Here is a 13122-nt window from a genome sequence, read left to right on the forward strand (position 1 = left end):
CCAGGCAGCAGCCAGGCAGCAGCAACTCGTTTGTCACAGACCCGCTGCAGAGCCAAGGAGGGCGGAGGAGAACGCCCACGGAGGGAGGAGTTGGAAGCAGAGGGGGGTTTCCTGCTGTTATGGAGGAAATTACTGTTCAAAACTATTGTTTAGATGTCTGACGTCTTACTGATGCCAAAAATGAATGGTTAAAGTGACTGTTCTATCGAATTTCACAAAAAGCCGTTTATCTCAGAATAAATTTTCAATTTTTCAATTTTAGTACTCTACAAACTAACTCTTTTAGACAGAGAAAGCACACATTCTATTAGTTCTTTTGAGATATTGTGTGTTCACAAAATCCTAACAGAAACGAATCCTCGGCTCTTGAAAGATGAGCCAAAATCCTCAAAAAAAAAACCTTGGCAGAAGCTAACTACAGTATTGAAAAACGGCTGGCAGTGAATGTGTTAAAATTGTTCTGCTTATTTTTATTCAGTGTTAGTGCTGGTTGGCATATTAGCTTAGAGGTGCATTATTGCCACCAACTGCAGTCGCATTACAGTCATTTATGGGCTACACAAAAAAAATATATATATATATATATATATTATTATTTTATTTTTTATTTATTTTTGTCAAATTTGATATACTGGTTTGATACGTTTTTGGGGGGTAATATCGAACAGGTTTCAAAATTTTCAAACCGACCCATGCCTAACCCATGTTAAGTAGCTGGTTTATGACTGTTTGCTTTACAGTCAGTCTTCGGTTCCTCCGCTTTGCCCTCAATGGCTGTCACTCTGGTGGCCAGGCCTGAAACAGCACAACATTGTTGATATATGTTTCAGCACATTAATCTTGATAATAATTATTTTTGAATGACAGTGTTGAGTGCAGTTGAGCAATAGGTCAGTGTAGTAAGGCACAAAAATGCAATTTGATCAAACACACAGACAATCAGGGATGTGCACAGATAGACCCCAGGTGGTGCCCAAGCACCTGCCCTTCGGCTTCGTGGCAGAGGAGTTGTATGGCCCATTTGCTGTGGGGGCAGTTGCAATGCCATTTCTTTTCTCAGGAATGTCAGCAGTACAGGCTGGGAGAAGCATGTTAAATCACAGTCCTGTATAGTGGCATTCAGATACACTTCATACATGTAGATCCTCAGGCCGTATGTAATGTCATATAATATACATTATATATATATACTGTATATATATATATATATATATATATATATATATATATATATATATATATATATAGCAGTTGACTAATGGGGGAGCAGTTAGGCTAATGGGGGAGCAGTTGCCATAAGCGTCAAAGATGACTTCCATGGGTTTACATTGAGTTTAGTCGGAAAGCCCAAGTCGTTTCATCGGTCGCTCAAGGGTACCATGTTAGTAACAAGCGACGCACAAGGGACGGGACAAAGCGTCAATATGCTACGTGCTCGGAGTGAGAACGTGTTTGGCACTAGGCAGCAACAGACATTAATTTGCTATATCCATGATATAGGCAATAATACACAAAAGTGGAGTTTATTGAGGTTGGCAGGGCTGCGGGTGGAGTGTATTGCAATATATAAAATGTATGATACATTTTATCATTCCCCCGCGTTCCACCATGGGTGAGTCTGGTGTGCAGTTAAGTGACCCCGTCTGAGATGCCGTGTGTTGGTCAGTTTGTTGAATGCAAATTAACGGCATTTTCTGTAGTCTTGCGGCATAGCCTATTGGGGCACAGGATCTATTAAAATGGAGATATTTTCTCTCTATACTTGTCTTGCGATAATAGCATACAATTTATTTGGGGAGGGTCAATCATATTTTGTCACTTGTGGAGGTTCAAGGAAAAATACATTTTGGTCAGAGAAGGGTCACATCTTTTTTATTCAGAGTGCCCCAAATCCCTCCAGTGACCCCCCCTTCTAAACATGGAACAGTCCCTTAACTGTATTCTAGAGGTTGGGATGCTTGGGACAGTCTAAGACCGTTTCAAGCTGGGTGCGCTGGGTTTAACCGCTGCACTTGCTAGAGTAGGTTTGAGCTAGAGGGAAAGAGAGCAGAGGATGAATGCATGGCTCTGACAGTCACGCTCTTAAACCACGGGGCTTCCTATCACCAGATACTTAACGGGGAGTTATATGAAGGATCTTGGGCTTTTGCCTGAGAGGAGAGCAACGCCATTCAACACACGATAGACCAAACCCACGCATACATCAGCTTTTCAATATACAGTAATAAACAACGGGTTTGTTTATAAATCGACTAACAGTGTATCACAGAGTTCAAACAGATAAAGTAGCAGTCTGGTGAGGCTTGTTGTAATGTTGCCAAGCAGTATTACCAAATAAGCATGAAAATAAAAATATATAAAATAAATATTTTCTATTGTCTATTTTTGGGAGATTAACCCTTAAAGGAACACTCCGCCCATTTTCAACCAGCTTTGTATCATTAGAACATCAGTAGTATATCAGAAAACTGTCAACTGTTTTGAAGTCTGTCATTTAATTTGACAGTTATTGAGTGTTAAAGTGTGGACCAGTGACATCACTGGTCCACACTAACTCAAATGAATAACTCATTAACTCAAATCAACTCTCAATAACTGTCAAACTATTCATCGTTCATCTAGTTTGACAGTTATTGAGAGTTGATTTGAGTTAATGAGTTATTAATTTGAGTTAGTGTGGACCAGTGATGTCACTGGTCCACACTTTAACACTCAATAACTGTCAAATTAAATGACAGACTTCAAAACCGTTGACAGTTTTCTGATATACTACTGATGTTCTAATGATACAAAGCTGGTTGAAAATGGGCGGAGTGTTCCTTTAATTATCAACACAACGGCTCATTTACCAAACAGCATAATGCCAAGAAAAGAAAGGATAAGAAAATAAAAAGAAAGGGAGCTACAGCAGGAAGCCCTGGGATGCAGCTCTCTGCTATCCTGGATCAGGCCATCTAGTAGCAAAGATGTTTTTGCCACTTGATACAGAAGAAGCCATCACAGATGAAGACGAAAGGTCAGGGTCCAGAGCACAGTCATGTTCAGGGACAACTTTCCAAGGCCTTTACAACCTTTGAAGGTTTAACTACATCTAATTTTATTGAAATAGAATTTGGTGAGAGAAAAAACATTTTCAAAGGGGTCTTTTGACCTCTCACCTCAAGATATCTTCATGAAAATAGGTTGGGTATTACCCTCAAGTCTCCCCTTTACAGATAAGGTACTTTAGCATTTTCTGATAACATCTGATAGAAAGTATTTTTTGAGAAGGCAGCAGAACAACGGATCACATCATTGGCAGTAATGTGCCCCCATACCACAGAAAAATCTGCCCTTTCCACAAGTAGCCTATGCAAGCCATCCCAGGCCTAGTTTTACAGAGCACTTTGACGGCCCAATATATAAAATTACGTTTTTTTAGGGGAAATAGTGACCAAAATGTGTCACCACATATAAAAAAGTTAAAAAGAAAAGAAAATAACAAAAGCTTAATTTTATCTAAAGTAAAGTTTCAATAAAGTAAAGTTCCAATAATACACTAGCTACTGCTGCTGCGTGCTAATAGACCTAATAGACTACTCCCAGTATCACTATGAGTAAAGTGTTGTAGTTCACTCACTGCACTGCATCTTCTCCATCCTTTCCTCGATTGGCGGCCCCCACTCAGGCACGACTGAAACACACACACACACACACACACACACACACACACACGCACGCATGCCCGCACGCACACACACACATGCACGTATTGGGGTTAAGGAGCTGCTTTTCTTATGAACATGATTATTATTAATTATTAAATTATTAATATTCATACAATTATGAAATTTGCCAGATAGTATGGAAATTCTCTATGAATTAAGGGGCACCATCTTGGATATGGCCACGCACCAGTCTAGTAATCTTTTTATGGCAATAGACAAATCCAAACCAATCAAGATCAGTCTCAATAATTAATAATTGTATTTCAGTCAGGACCACTTAAGTCAAAAACACAAGACCACTTAGATCAATTTAAAGCTTTTATTTGCAAGAGTTATATTTGGCAGTATGGCTCTGTTCTGGAGGCAAACAGCTTGCAGATGAAGCAGCCATGTTAGGCAGCAGACTGGAGCAGAATTAAAGAGGGTGCCCTGTTTGAGTTTTGAGAATGCATCAGCTAAGCAGTCAGCTGATGTGGGAGGGGTTTGAGATCAGCTCCTAATCAGCTCTGGGCTGGGTTTATGCTGGGCTTGACATCCGTGGCCTGCCTGAACTACTGCGATGCTCGATTTTGTACAATTCAAAGGCTAAAGTCCAAACACTGAGCTTCTTCACAGCCAATTACAGATAGTGTGTATATGCAGGAATAATCACTGGAGGTTTATAGAACGTGTAACAAAATTATTTATTTAACCACAACATTGGATCTTGATATCAATATTTAGATCAAACATTTAATCATCAGACCTAACTACAAACTACTAATCACACCGATAGCTAAACTAAAGGTATACTATGCAACTATTTCATTTAAAAACATGTATCCTTATAGACAAATTTCCCCTCAAAAACATCAATTCTGGTGCACACAATACTGTGGCAGTGTGTTTATGTGGACAGACGCAGCCCCATGTGTGTCTGTTCATGGTTAGACATTGTTTTACTTTGTTTCAAACTCAAGCTCTCACTCTAGTGCCATCTTCTCTGCGCACGCAGCCACTGGAAGAATATTATTTTTGCTCCAAAAATGATCTTTATATAAAACCAAACCACCCACCAACAGGTGGCGTGGTAATCCTGGGACTGAGGCGGCCACCCACATTCCTCTCCCTGTGACAACGTCCACGGGGCAATGGCCACTCCTTCGTTCTTCCAGCCCGCTGAGGACATATTATTCAAAGCTCCGTGTGCTAACTTAACGTTTGCGCTCTTTAGCCAAGCTAATTCCGTCTTATTGCCCGACTAAACAAGACTTACGTGGACGAGATTCTTCAGGCTTCGGGGACCCATTCTTGCATCTCTTCACCAGCGGCGACGGACAAGCTCATCAAAAGCTAAGGGCGCCTTGCCTTTATTGTGTTGTTAGCACATTTTGCTTAAGCTACCGCCGTGTAGCTTGCTTACGTTCACCCCGGCTGGGGTAACGTTGATAAATCTGAGAGTATTAACTCGAGTGTGTTGCCGCTCTCAGTTATTAACTAGATAGCTAGCTTAAAAAAAAAAAAAAAAAAAACTTGTAACGGACAAGCCCGTCTTTTATTGTCACACGAACACCACAATACATGCATGCGGCCACAACACACTCATGCTGACGGTGGCCGGTGAAAAGTGTCCTCTGCATTTAACCCATCCAGGCATGTCCTTTCCTCCGAGGGGCAGGCCATGACGATCTGATCTTCTGCATGTTTTTAGGGGGACTGCCCCCTAGTCCGACACCTCACGAGACCGACACCTCATGGTTTTGGGTTAGGGTCTGGGGGAGGTTAGGTTTAGGCGTGGGGGTGGGAGAGGTTAGGTTTTGGGTTAGGGTCTGGGGGAGGTTAGGTTTAGGGTTAGTGAAAAACGGGGAATATAGAACCCGGGGAACATAGACATGATCCCCTGTCCAATGCCTCTTTTTTCGGACTCGTGAGGTGTCGGACTCGTGAGGTATCGGACTAGTGCCATGGCACCGTTTTTAGTGGGGGGGTTATATACGGAGGAACCCTCTGGGGGGTACGGGGAGAACATGCAAACTCCACACAGAGAGAAAGGCCCTTACAACGAGATAACCGACCTGGGCAGTAGGCACTGAAGATATGGGGGGGGGGAACACAACCACAGCGCTCACAGTGTCCCAGGCGAGAATCGAACTCAGGACCTTCTAACTGTGAGGCGACAGCTGCATCCGTGCGACTAGCATCTTGCCTTATTGTGCGTTAGCACATTCTGCTTAGGCTACCGCCGTGTAGCTGGCTGCGTTCACCCCGGCTGGGGTAACGTTTGAATCTGAGCTCGAGTGCGTTGCCGCTCTCGGTTCGTACTTGTGCTGCCTTCCCTTCGGATCAGGCTATTAACCGCTTCGTTACCGTTGCGCGTGCATGTTCGCTAGCCTCCGGGTGGCTTACTGCATAGCTTCTGCACGCTAGTTCCTAGCTTTCTTACGGTACTCCCGCTAGCCGGGTACAGCCTGCAGGAGCTTGCTACTGATTAGCCTGTCGTTCTCGTGCTATGAGCATGGAGAAGGGAGATTCAGCGTGGTCCGCACCGTGCAGGCAGGTTGGGAAAGACCACAGGAGGCCAAGCCGCATTGCGTGGGCATGGCCCCGTGGTCTGCGCTCGATGGCAAGGAGAGGCTGGCATTCTCCAGAATGCCCCCCCTGGAGGAACTGGTGGCATCCCATCTGGCCTCCACCTCCGGCAGGCCAACACTGCCTTCAAAGGCGTGCCAGTTAACGGCCAAGCTGGCCGAAAAGTCGTACTTGGCGGCGGGTCAGTCCGCCGCCATGACAAACAACCTGGCCATCCTGCAGGGCTACCAGGCCGTCCTCCTGAGGGAGATGCAGGGGAACCCGTCTCCGGAGATGTATATGGAGCTCAGGATGGCCACGGACTACGCCCTCTGCATGGTGGACTGCTTGGCGCAGAACAGTGGTAAGGTTATGGCCTTCACTGTTCTCATGCACCGCCACCTCTGGCTCAACCTGACACAGCTGTCTGAGCCAGAGAAGAAGAGGCTGCTCAGGGCCAAGATTTCTCCTGAGGGCCTTTTCGGACCATCAGTGGAGAACTTGGCCCAGCAGCTGGAGAGGCAGCAACGGGACTCCGCTGCGGTCAGGTCCCTCATGCCACGACGGCAACGATGGGATGGGCGCCGGTTTCTGGCGCCATGTGCCCATTGTCGGTCGGGAGCTCTCCTGTGGACCACGCCCCCGGACATTGCCCGCCTTCGGCGGGGCCCATATCCGTGTCCGGTGGGGCTCGAAAGAGGACTTCGTCCCCGCAGTCCTCCCAGCCCGCGAAAGTCGCGCGGCAAGAGGGTTACTCCGATCCGGTGCACCCACAGGGTGCGTCAGTAGTCGGGGTTTGCGTAAGGGATTTTCCCCCGGCATGCCTAGCATCTACGGAGCTGACTATGCGGCGGATGAGCGCAGCCTCTCACGCCCTGCTCCCCCCATGGGGGGATCGGATCAGGTCCCGGTGCCCAACAATATACACATGACCAAAGGTGCGGTTTCCGCTCCTTCTGGCTATGAGAGACCATCGTTTGTCCAACAGGCTCAGCGCCTGGGAGCTCCTATATGTTCTCCGACCCCATGGTTATGGTGCACCCTTCGGAAGGGCTACGCTCTCCAGTTTGCCAGACCTCCACCCACGTTCGACGGGGTCCCCGATTCGGCCGTGGAGGGGAGGTCCTTGGACATACTCCGCAAGGAGGTTACTTTGCTGCTCGCCAAGGGGGGCGATTCGCTCGGTCCCCAAGGCAGAGATGTGCTCGGGTTTCTATCACAGGTACTTTGCCGTGCCCAAGAAGGACGGCTCCATGCATCCAATTCGCCACATAAACGTGCTAGAGCTGGAGGCGATTCGCCTGGCTCTTGTTCACTTCCAGCGGCTCATCATGTTCTGATCCGCTCGGACAATACAGCTGCGATCGCCCACCTGAACAAGCAGGGCGGTGTGCGGTCAGAGGCACTGAACCGGTTAGCGGCGGAGATTCACCTGTGGGCGTATCCCCGTTTCCTTTCGTTGTCAGCGGTTCATGTGCCAGGCCGGCTGAATTTCGGGGCTGACCTGCTGTCTCGGGGCAATCCCTGTCAGACGGAATGGTGCCTCCACCCTCAGGTGGTGGAACAGCGGTGCGTCTTTCCCAAATGGGACTTGGTTACCGTGCTGGACGGGGTCGTGAGTCATCCGTTCGAGCCCTTGGACTCCGTCGATTTGAAGTTTCTGTCTTTGAAGACCGCGCTGCTGCTGGCCTTGTCGTCAGGAAAGAGGGTTGGTGACCTGATTGCCCTCTCGGTGCAGCAGTCCTGTATGGTTTTCGAGGATGATGGGCGCAGGGTTACGTTGCGACCTAACCCGGCCTATCAACCTAAGAATATTAATGCCAGCTTCAGGTCTATGGTCATAGACTTGTCAGCATTCTGTCCTCCGCTGTTCAGTTGGGACAAGGAGCGACGTCTGCACATGCTGTGTCCCGTAAGGGCGCTCTCGACCTACGTGGTCAGGACGCGCTCATTATGCACTTCAAACCAGTTGTTGGTCTGTTTCGGGCAGAGGGCCCAGGGCGGCCCCCTTTCCAAGGATCGCTTATCACACTGGATAGTGCGACATCTTCCGCGTTGTTGCGTGGTGTATCGGTGGAGGACATGTGCGCTGTGGCCTCATGGTCCTCTCATCACACGTTTGTTAGATACTACAGTCTTGACGTGTCCGGTTCGCGTTTCGCGCATGCGGTACTGTCAATGGCAAGAAGGTAGTGTTGTTGCCTCTCCGAATGCCACACGGTTGGGCATGGGCGATTCGCCATGCGTCCGTTGTTCACCGATGCCTCTCGGGGCGCTCTGAGGAGTGCTCCCGGCAGCAAGGGTGGTTGAATTTGGCACTAGAGTGAGAGCTTGAGTTCGAAACAAAGTAAAACATTAGGGTTGTGCTACAACCCGGGTTTTACGAGTGAGAACGAGAGCTCTCACTACCCAGCCTTGCTGCGTCGATGCGTCGGCGGGCTGGAAGAAGGAGTGGCCTCCTGGGATCTGGGCGGACGTGACGTTGTCACAGGAGAGGAATGTGGGTGGCCGCCTCAGTCCCAGGATTACCACGCCACCTGTTGGTGGGTGGTTTGGTTTTATATAAAGATCATTTTTGGAGCAAAAATAATATTCTTCCTGTGGCTGCGTGCGCAGAGAAGATGGCACTAGAGTGAGAGCTCTCGTTCTCACTCGTAAAACCCGGGTTGTAGCACAACCCTAACATTTTGTTGTGTTCTGTGTTTATGTGGTCGAGTGAGCTTGACAATACATGGGGAGAGAGGGCGCCAGAAAACCGTTGAAACGCAGGGATTAAAACTGTATTTCTGATAGTTTCACAGCGGTTATGTTAAAAACACAAATAAACATCTACCTCCAAACCATCGAGGTATGAGCTCCAAACCATGCTCCAAACAGCTCAAAAACTGAAGAAGAAGAAGCAGAAGCTGCATTTTCTGGTTTTAGTCCGCACTACTAAAGGAGACTCACTCTCAGAACATCTTAGTGATGTTATTGTCTGGGCTGTTGCACTGTGAGCAATTGGCTGGGCCTCCACATGGGAGCTCTACAATGCCTTCTTCGCCTTAAAACGTCCCGGCCAGAGCCAAACAAATGTAAAAATGCATCTGTAAACACACTGCCACAGTATTGTGTGCATCAGAATTGATGTTTCTGAGGGGAAACTTTAGTTGCAAGTATAGAGAGCCAAAGTGGAACGTCCCTTCCTGCTTCAGCACTGTACCAGAGATTTTCATGCGCCATTTATTTTCCTATAGACATTTCATAAAATGCTTATAAAAAATAGTTTTACTTGGTCAAACCAAACTGTTCCGCTATAGGAGAGACCACTGTGTGTGTGTGTGTGTGTGTATGTGTGTGTGTGTGTGTGTGTGTGTGTGTGTGTGTGTGTGTGTGTGTGTGTGTGTGTGTGTGTGTGTGTGTGTGTGTGTTACCGGTTCGGTTCGGTGTACGAGCCCAAACCGGTTTGATCAAGTGCGAACCGAAAAAAAACGGAATGAATATGAAAATGGCAATCCATTCTGATACTATTTTTCGTATTAGCCTCTTCTGAAGTTTCACTAGTAGGCAAAAGTCTTATTTTGTTTATTATGTTGATGTTTGAAGAAAAGTTAAGCTGAATAGTTATGAGAAATAAAAACAGTGTGTTGTTACAGTTAAAATTGTTCTGCTTATTTTTATTCAGTGTTAGGGCTGGTTGGCATACTAGCTTAGAGGTGCATTATTGCCACCAACTGCAGTCGCATTACAGTCATTTATGGGCTACACTAAAATATATATATATATTTTTTTTTTGTAAAATTTGATATACCGGTTTGTAGGGCTGCACGATATTGGAAAAAACTGACATTGCGATATTCCCCGCCCATGCGATATATATTGCGATATGAAAAAATACAGATTTTCACCAGATTACCAGAATAGCTCTATTTGAAAGAAAATAATATTTCTAGAATGATTGGGATGATTTTGTAGAGGAGTCCATCTGATTTTGGAGGGGAAATTAGGTATTTTAATGTTTCTCAACCACTGGGCTGTGACCTACTGGTAGGCCTCAGAGCGTCATCTATCAGGGTGCATACACATTTTGACCAATGGATTTCCATGACTTACATACATGAAAAAGTGAGTTATGACATTCTACTTTAAAATGTCACTAGCCTATACTTCACTTAGTGTAATGCAGCCTTTAAAACCAGGACAACATGTATGCTGTATCACCATATTACCATCCAACATCTAAGACCATATAGTCTCAAATCACAATATGGATATAAATTTGATATATTGCCCACCCCTAATATTGAGTGCCAGAATCTACCTCCCAATGATGCTATTTGCAGAAAAACATTAGATTTAATTGATTATAATCACTGCTTTCAACTTCTTTCGTTCTTCTAACGTTTCAATAAATCAACAATGAAACACCGCTGCCACTTCACACATGGTTACTACAACACACTTCTTTATATTAACTCTACATTACAATGAAGTATTCTCACTGTTAAGCTCCTGCACCTCACTCTCACTGGCTGCCAGGCTGGAATCTAGAGGTTCAATATAATTATTTTAAAGTTTTGACAGAAGAGGATCAATATATTGATTGCCAGACATGGGACAAACACTGGTCCAAGTCTCAAGTAAGTCCCAAGTCATTTGGTCTGAGTCTCAAGCAAGTCCCAAGTCATTTTGTTTTGGGCAGGTCAAGTCATATGTTATGTCAAGTCAAATCCTTAGTTATTATGGCAAGTCAAGTCCCAAGTCAAGTCACTTTTTCCACCCAAGATACTGCAGTCTTACCATTATAAAGAAAAAAGACAAGGTATTGGTAGTACCTGTCTAATAGTGATATTATTGGCCAATTTACCTAACCTGTTCAAAAAGTATAACAATGAATTGAATAATGTATTATAATTAAATAAATGTAATCAAACAAAAGTCAAATAACTTCATACTTAACTACTAACATAAGTGTCTTCTCCTTGAAAAATCAAAACCATCTAGTGAGAGGAGTGTGATTGACAGCAAAATCATCAAATCATGACAATGCCATTTCCAGCTTGCACTCGCATACCGGGTAACTTTACAGAGACTCTTCACAAGGTTGAACATCTTAATATTTTATATTTAAACTGATGAACACAAACAAATCATCACGTCTCAAGTCAAGTAAAAAAAGTCTTGAGTCTTTAACTTCGCAGTTCAAGTCAAGTCTCAAGTAATTTATATTTGTCAAGTCGCAAGTCATGAAAACAGGGACTCAAGTCGACTCAAGTCCAAGTCTCAAGTCCCCATGCCTGTTCATTGCTACTTAAAGTAATTAATATATGTACCAGGAGTAGGCATGGGTCGATTTCCGGTTTTACCGGTTCGGTTCTGTGTATGAGCCCAAACCGGTTTGATCACGTGCACACTGAAAAAAATAAAAAATATAAAATGCCAATCCATTCTGATTGCACTATTTTTCGTATTAATTAGCCTCTTCTCAAGTTGCAGTAGTAGGCAAAAGTCTTATTTTGTTTATTATGTTGATGTTTGAAGAAAAGTTAACCTGAATAGTTTTTTTGGGTAATATCGAACTGGTTTCAAAATTTTCAAACCGACCCATGCCTAACCCATGTTAAGTAGCTGGTTTATGACTGTTTGCTTTACCATTGTCAGTCTTCGGTTCCTCCGCTTTGCCCTCGATGGCTCTGTCCAGCTCTGAAACAGCACAACATTGTTGATATATGTTTCAGCACATTAATCTTGATATAGTAATTATTTTTGAATGACAGTGTTGAGTGCAGTTGAGCAATAGGTCAGTGTAGTAAGGCACAAAAATGCAATTTGATCAAACACACAGACAATCAGGGATGTGCACAGATAGACCCCAGGTGGTGCCCAAGCACCTGCCCTTCGGCTTCGTGGCAGAGGAGTTGTATGGCCCATTTGCTGTGGGGGCAGTTGCAATGCCATTTCTTTTCTCAGGAATGTCAGCACAGGCTGGGAGAAGCATGTTAAATCACAGTCCTGTATAGTGGCATTCAGATACACTTCATACATGTAGATCCTCAGGCCATATGTAATGCCATATAATATACATTATATATATATATATATATATATATATATATATAGCAGTTGACTAATGGGGGAGCAGTTAGGCTAATGGGGGAGCAGTTGCCATAAGCGTCAAAGATGACTTCCATGGGTTTACATTGAGTTTAGTCGGAAAGCCCAAGTCGTTTCATCGGTCACTCAAGGGTACCGTGTTAGTAACAAGCGACGCACAAGGGACGGGACAAAGCGTCAATATGCTACGTGCTCGGAGTGAGAACGTGTTGGGCACTAGGCAGCAACAGACATGAATTTGCTATGCTAATCCATGATATAGGCAATAATACACAAAAGTGGAGTTTATTGAGGTTGGCAGGGCTGCCGGTGGAGTGTATTGCAATATTTAAAATGTATGATACATTTTATCATTCCCCCGCGTTCCACCATGGGTGAGTCTGGTGTGCAGTTAAGTGACCCCGTCTGAGATGCTGTGTGTTGGTCAGTTTGTTGAATGCAAATGAATGGCATTTTCTGTAGTCTTGCAGCATAGCCTATTGGGGCACAGGATCTATTAAAACGGAGATATTTTTTCTCTATACTTGTCTTGCGATAATAGCATACAATTTATTTGGGGAGGGTCAATCATATTTTGTCACTTGTGGAGGTTCAAGGAAAAATACATTTTGGTCAGAGAAGGGTCACATCTTTTTTATTCAGAGTGCCCCAAATCCCTCCAGTGACCCCCCCTTCTAAACATGGAACAGTCCCTTAACTGTATTCTAGAGGTTGGGATGCTTGGGACAGTCTAAGACCGTTTCAAGCTGGGTGCGCTGGGTTTAACCGCTGCACT

The 13122-nt window shown here is 44.9% G+C and overlaps 1 protein-coding gene across 1 annotated transcript in view; it reads right to left on the reverse strand.

Moving 5' to 3' along the window:
• The window catches only part of LOC310782809 (uncharacterized protein), a 99976-nt gene that overhangs the window by 81425 nt on the left and 5429 nt on the right, over nt 1-13122 (reverse strand). The window contains exons 3-4 of the mRNA XM_083643570.1: nt 11886-11936; nt 3620-3673 (exon numbers count right to left, since the gene is read on the reverse strand). Coding sequence (XP_083499696.1) covers nt 3620-3673; nt 11886-11936 — 105 coding nt within the window. The remainder of the gene's footprint in view (nt 1-3619; nt 3674-11885; nt 11937-13122) is intronic.

This window comes from Poromitra crassiceps (assembly GCF_964638095.1).
Source record: "Poromitra crassiceps genome assembly, chromosome: 9".
NCBI classification, from domain to species: Eukaryota; Metazoa; Chordata; class Actinopteri; order Beryciformes; family Melamphaidae; genus Poromitra; species Poromitra crassiceps.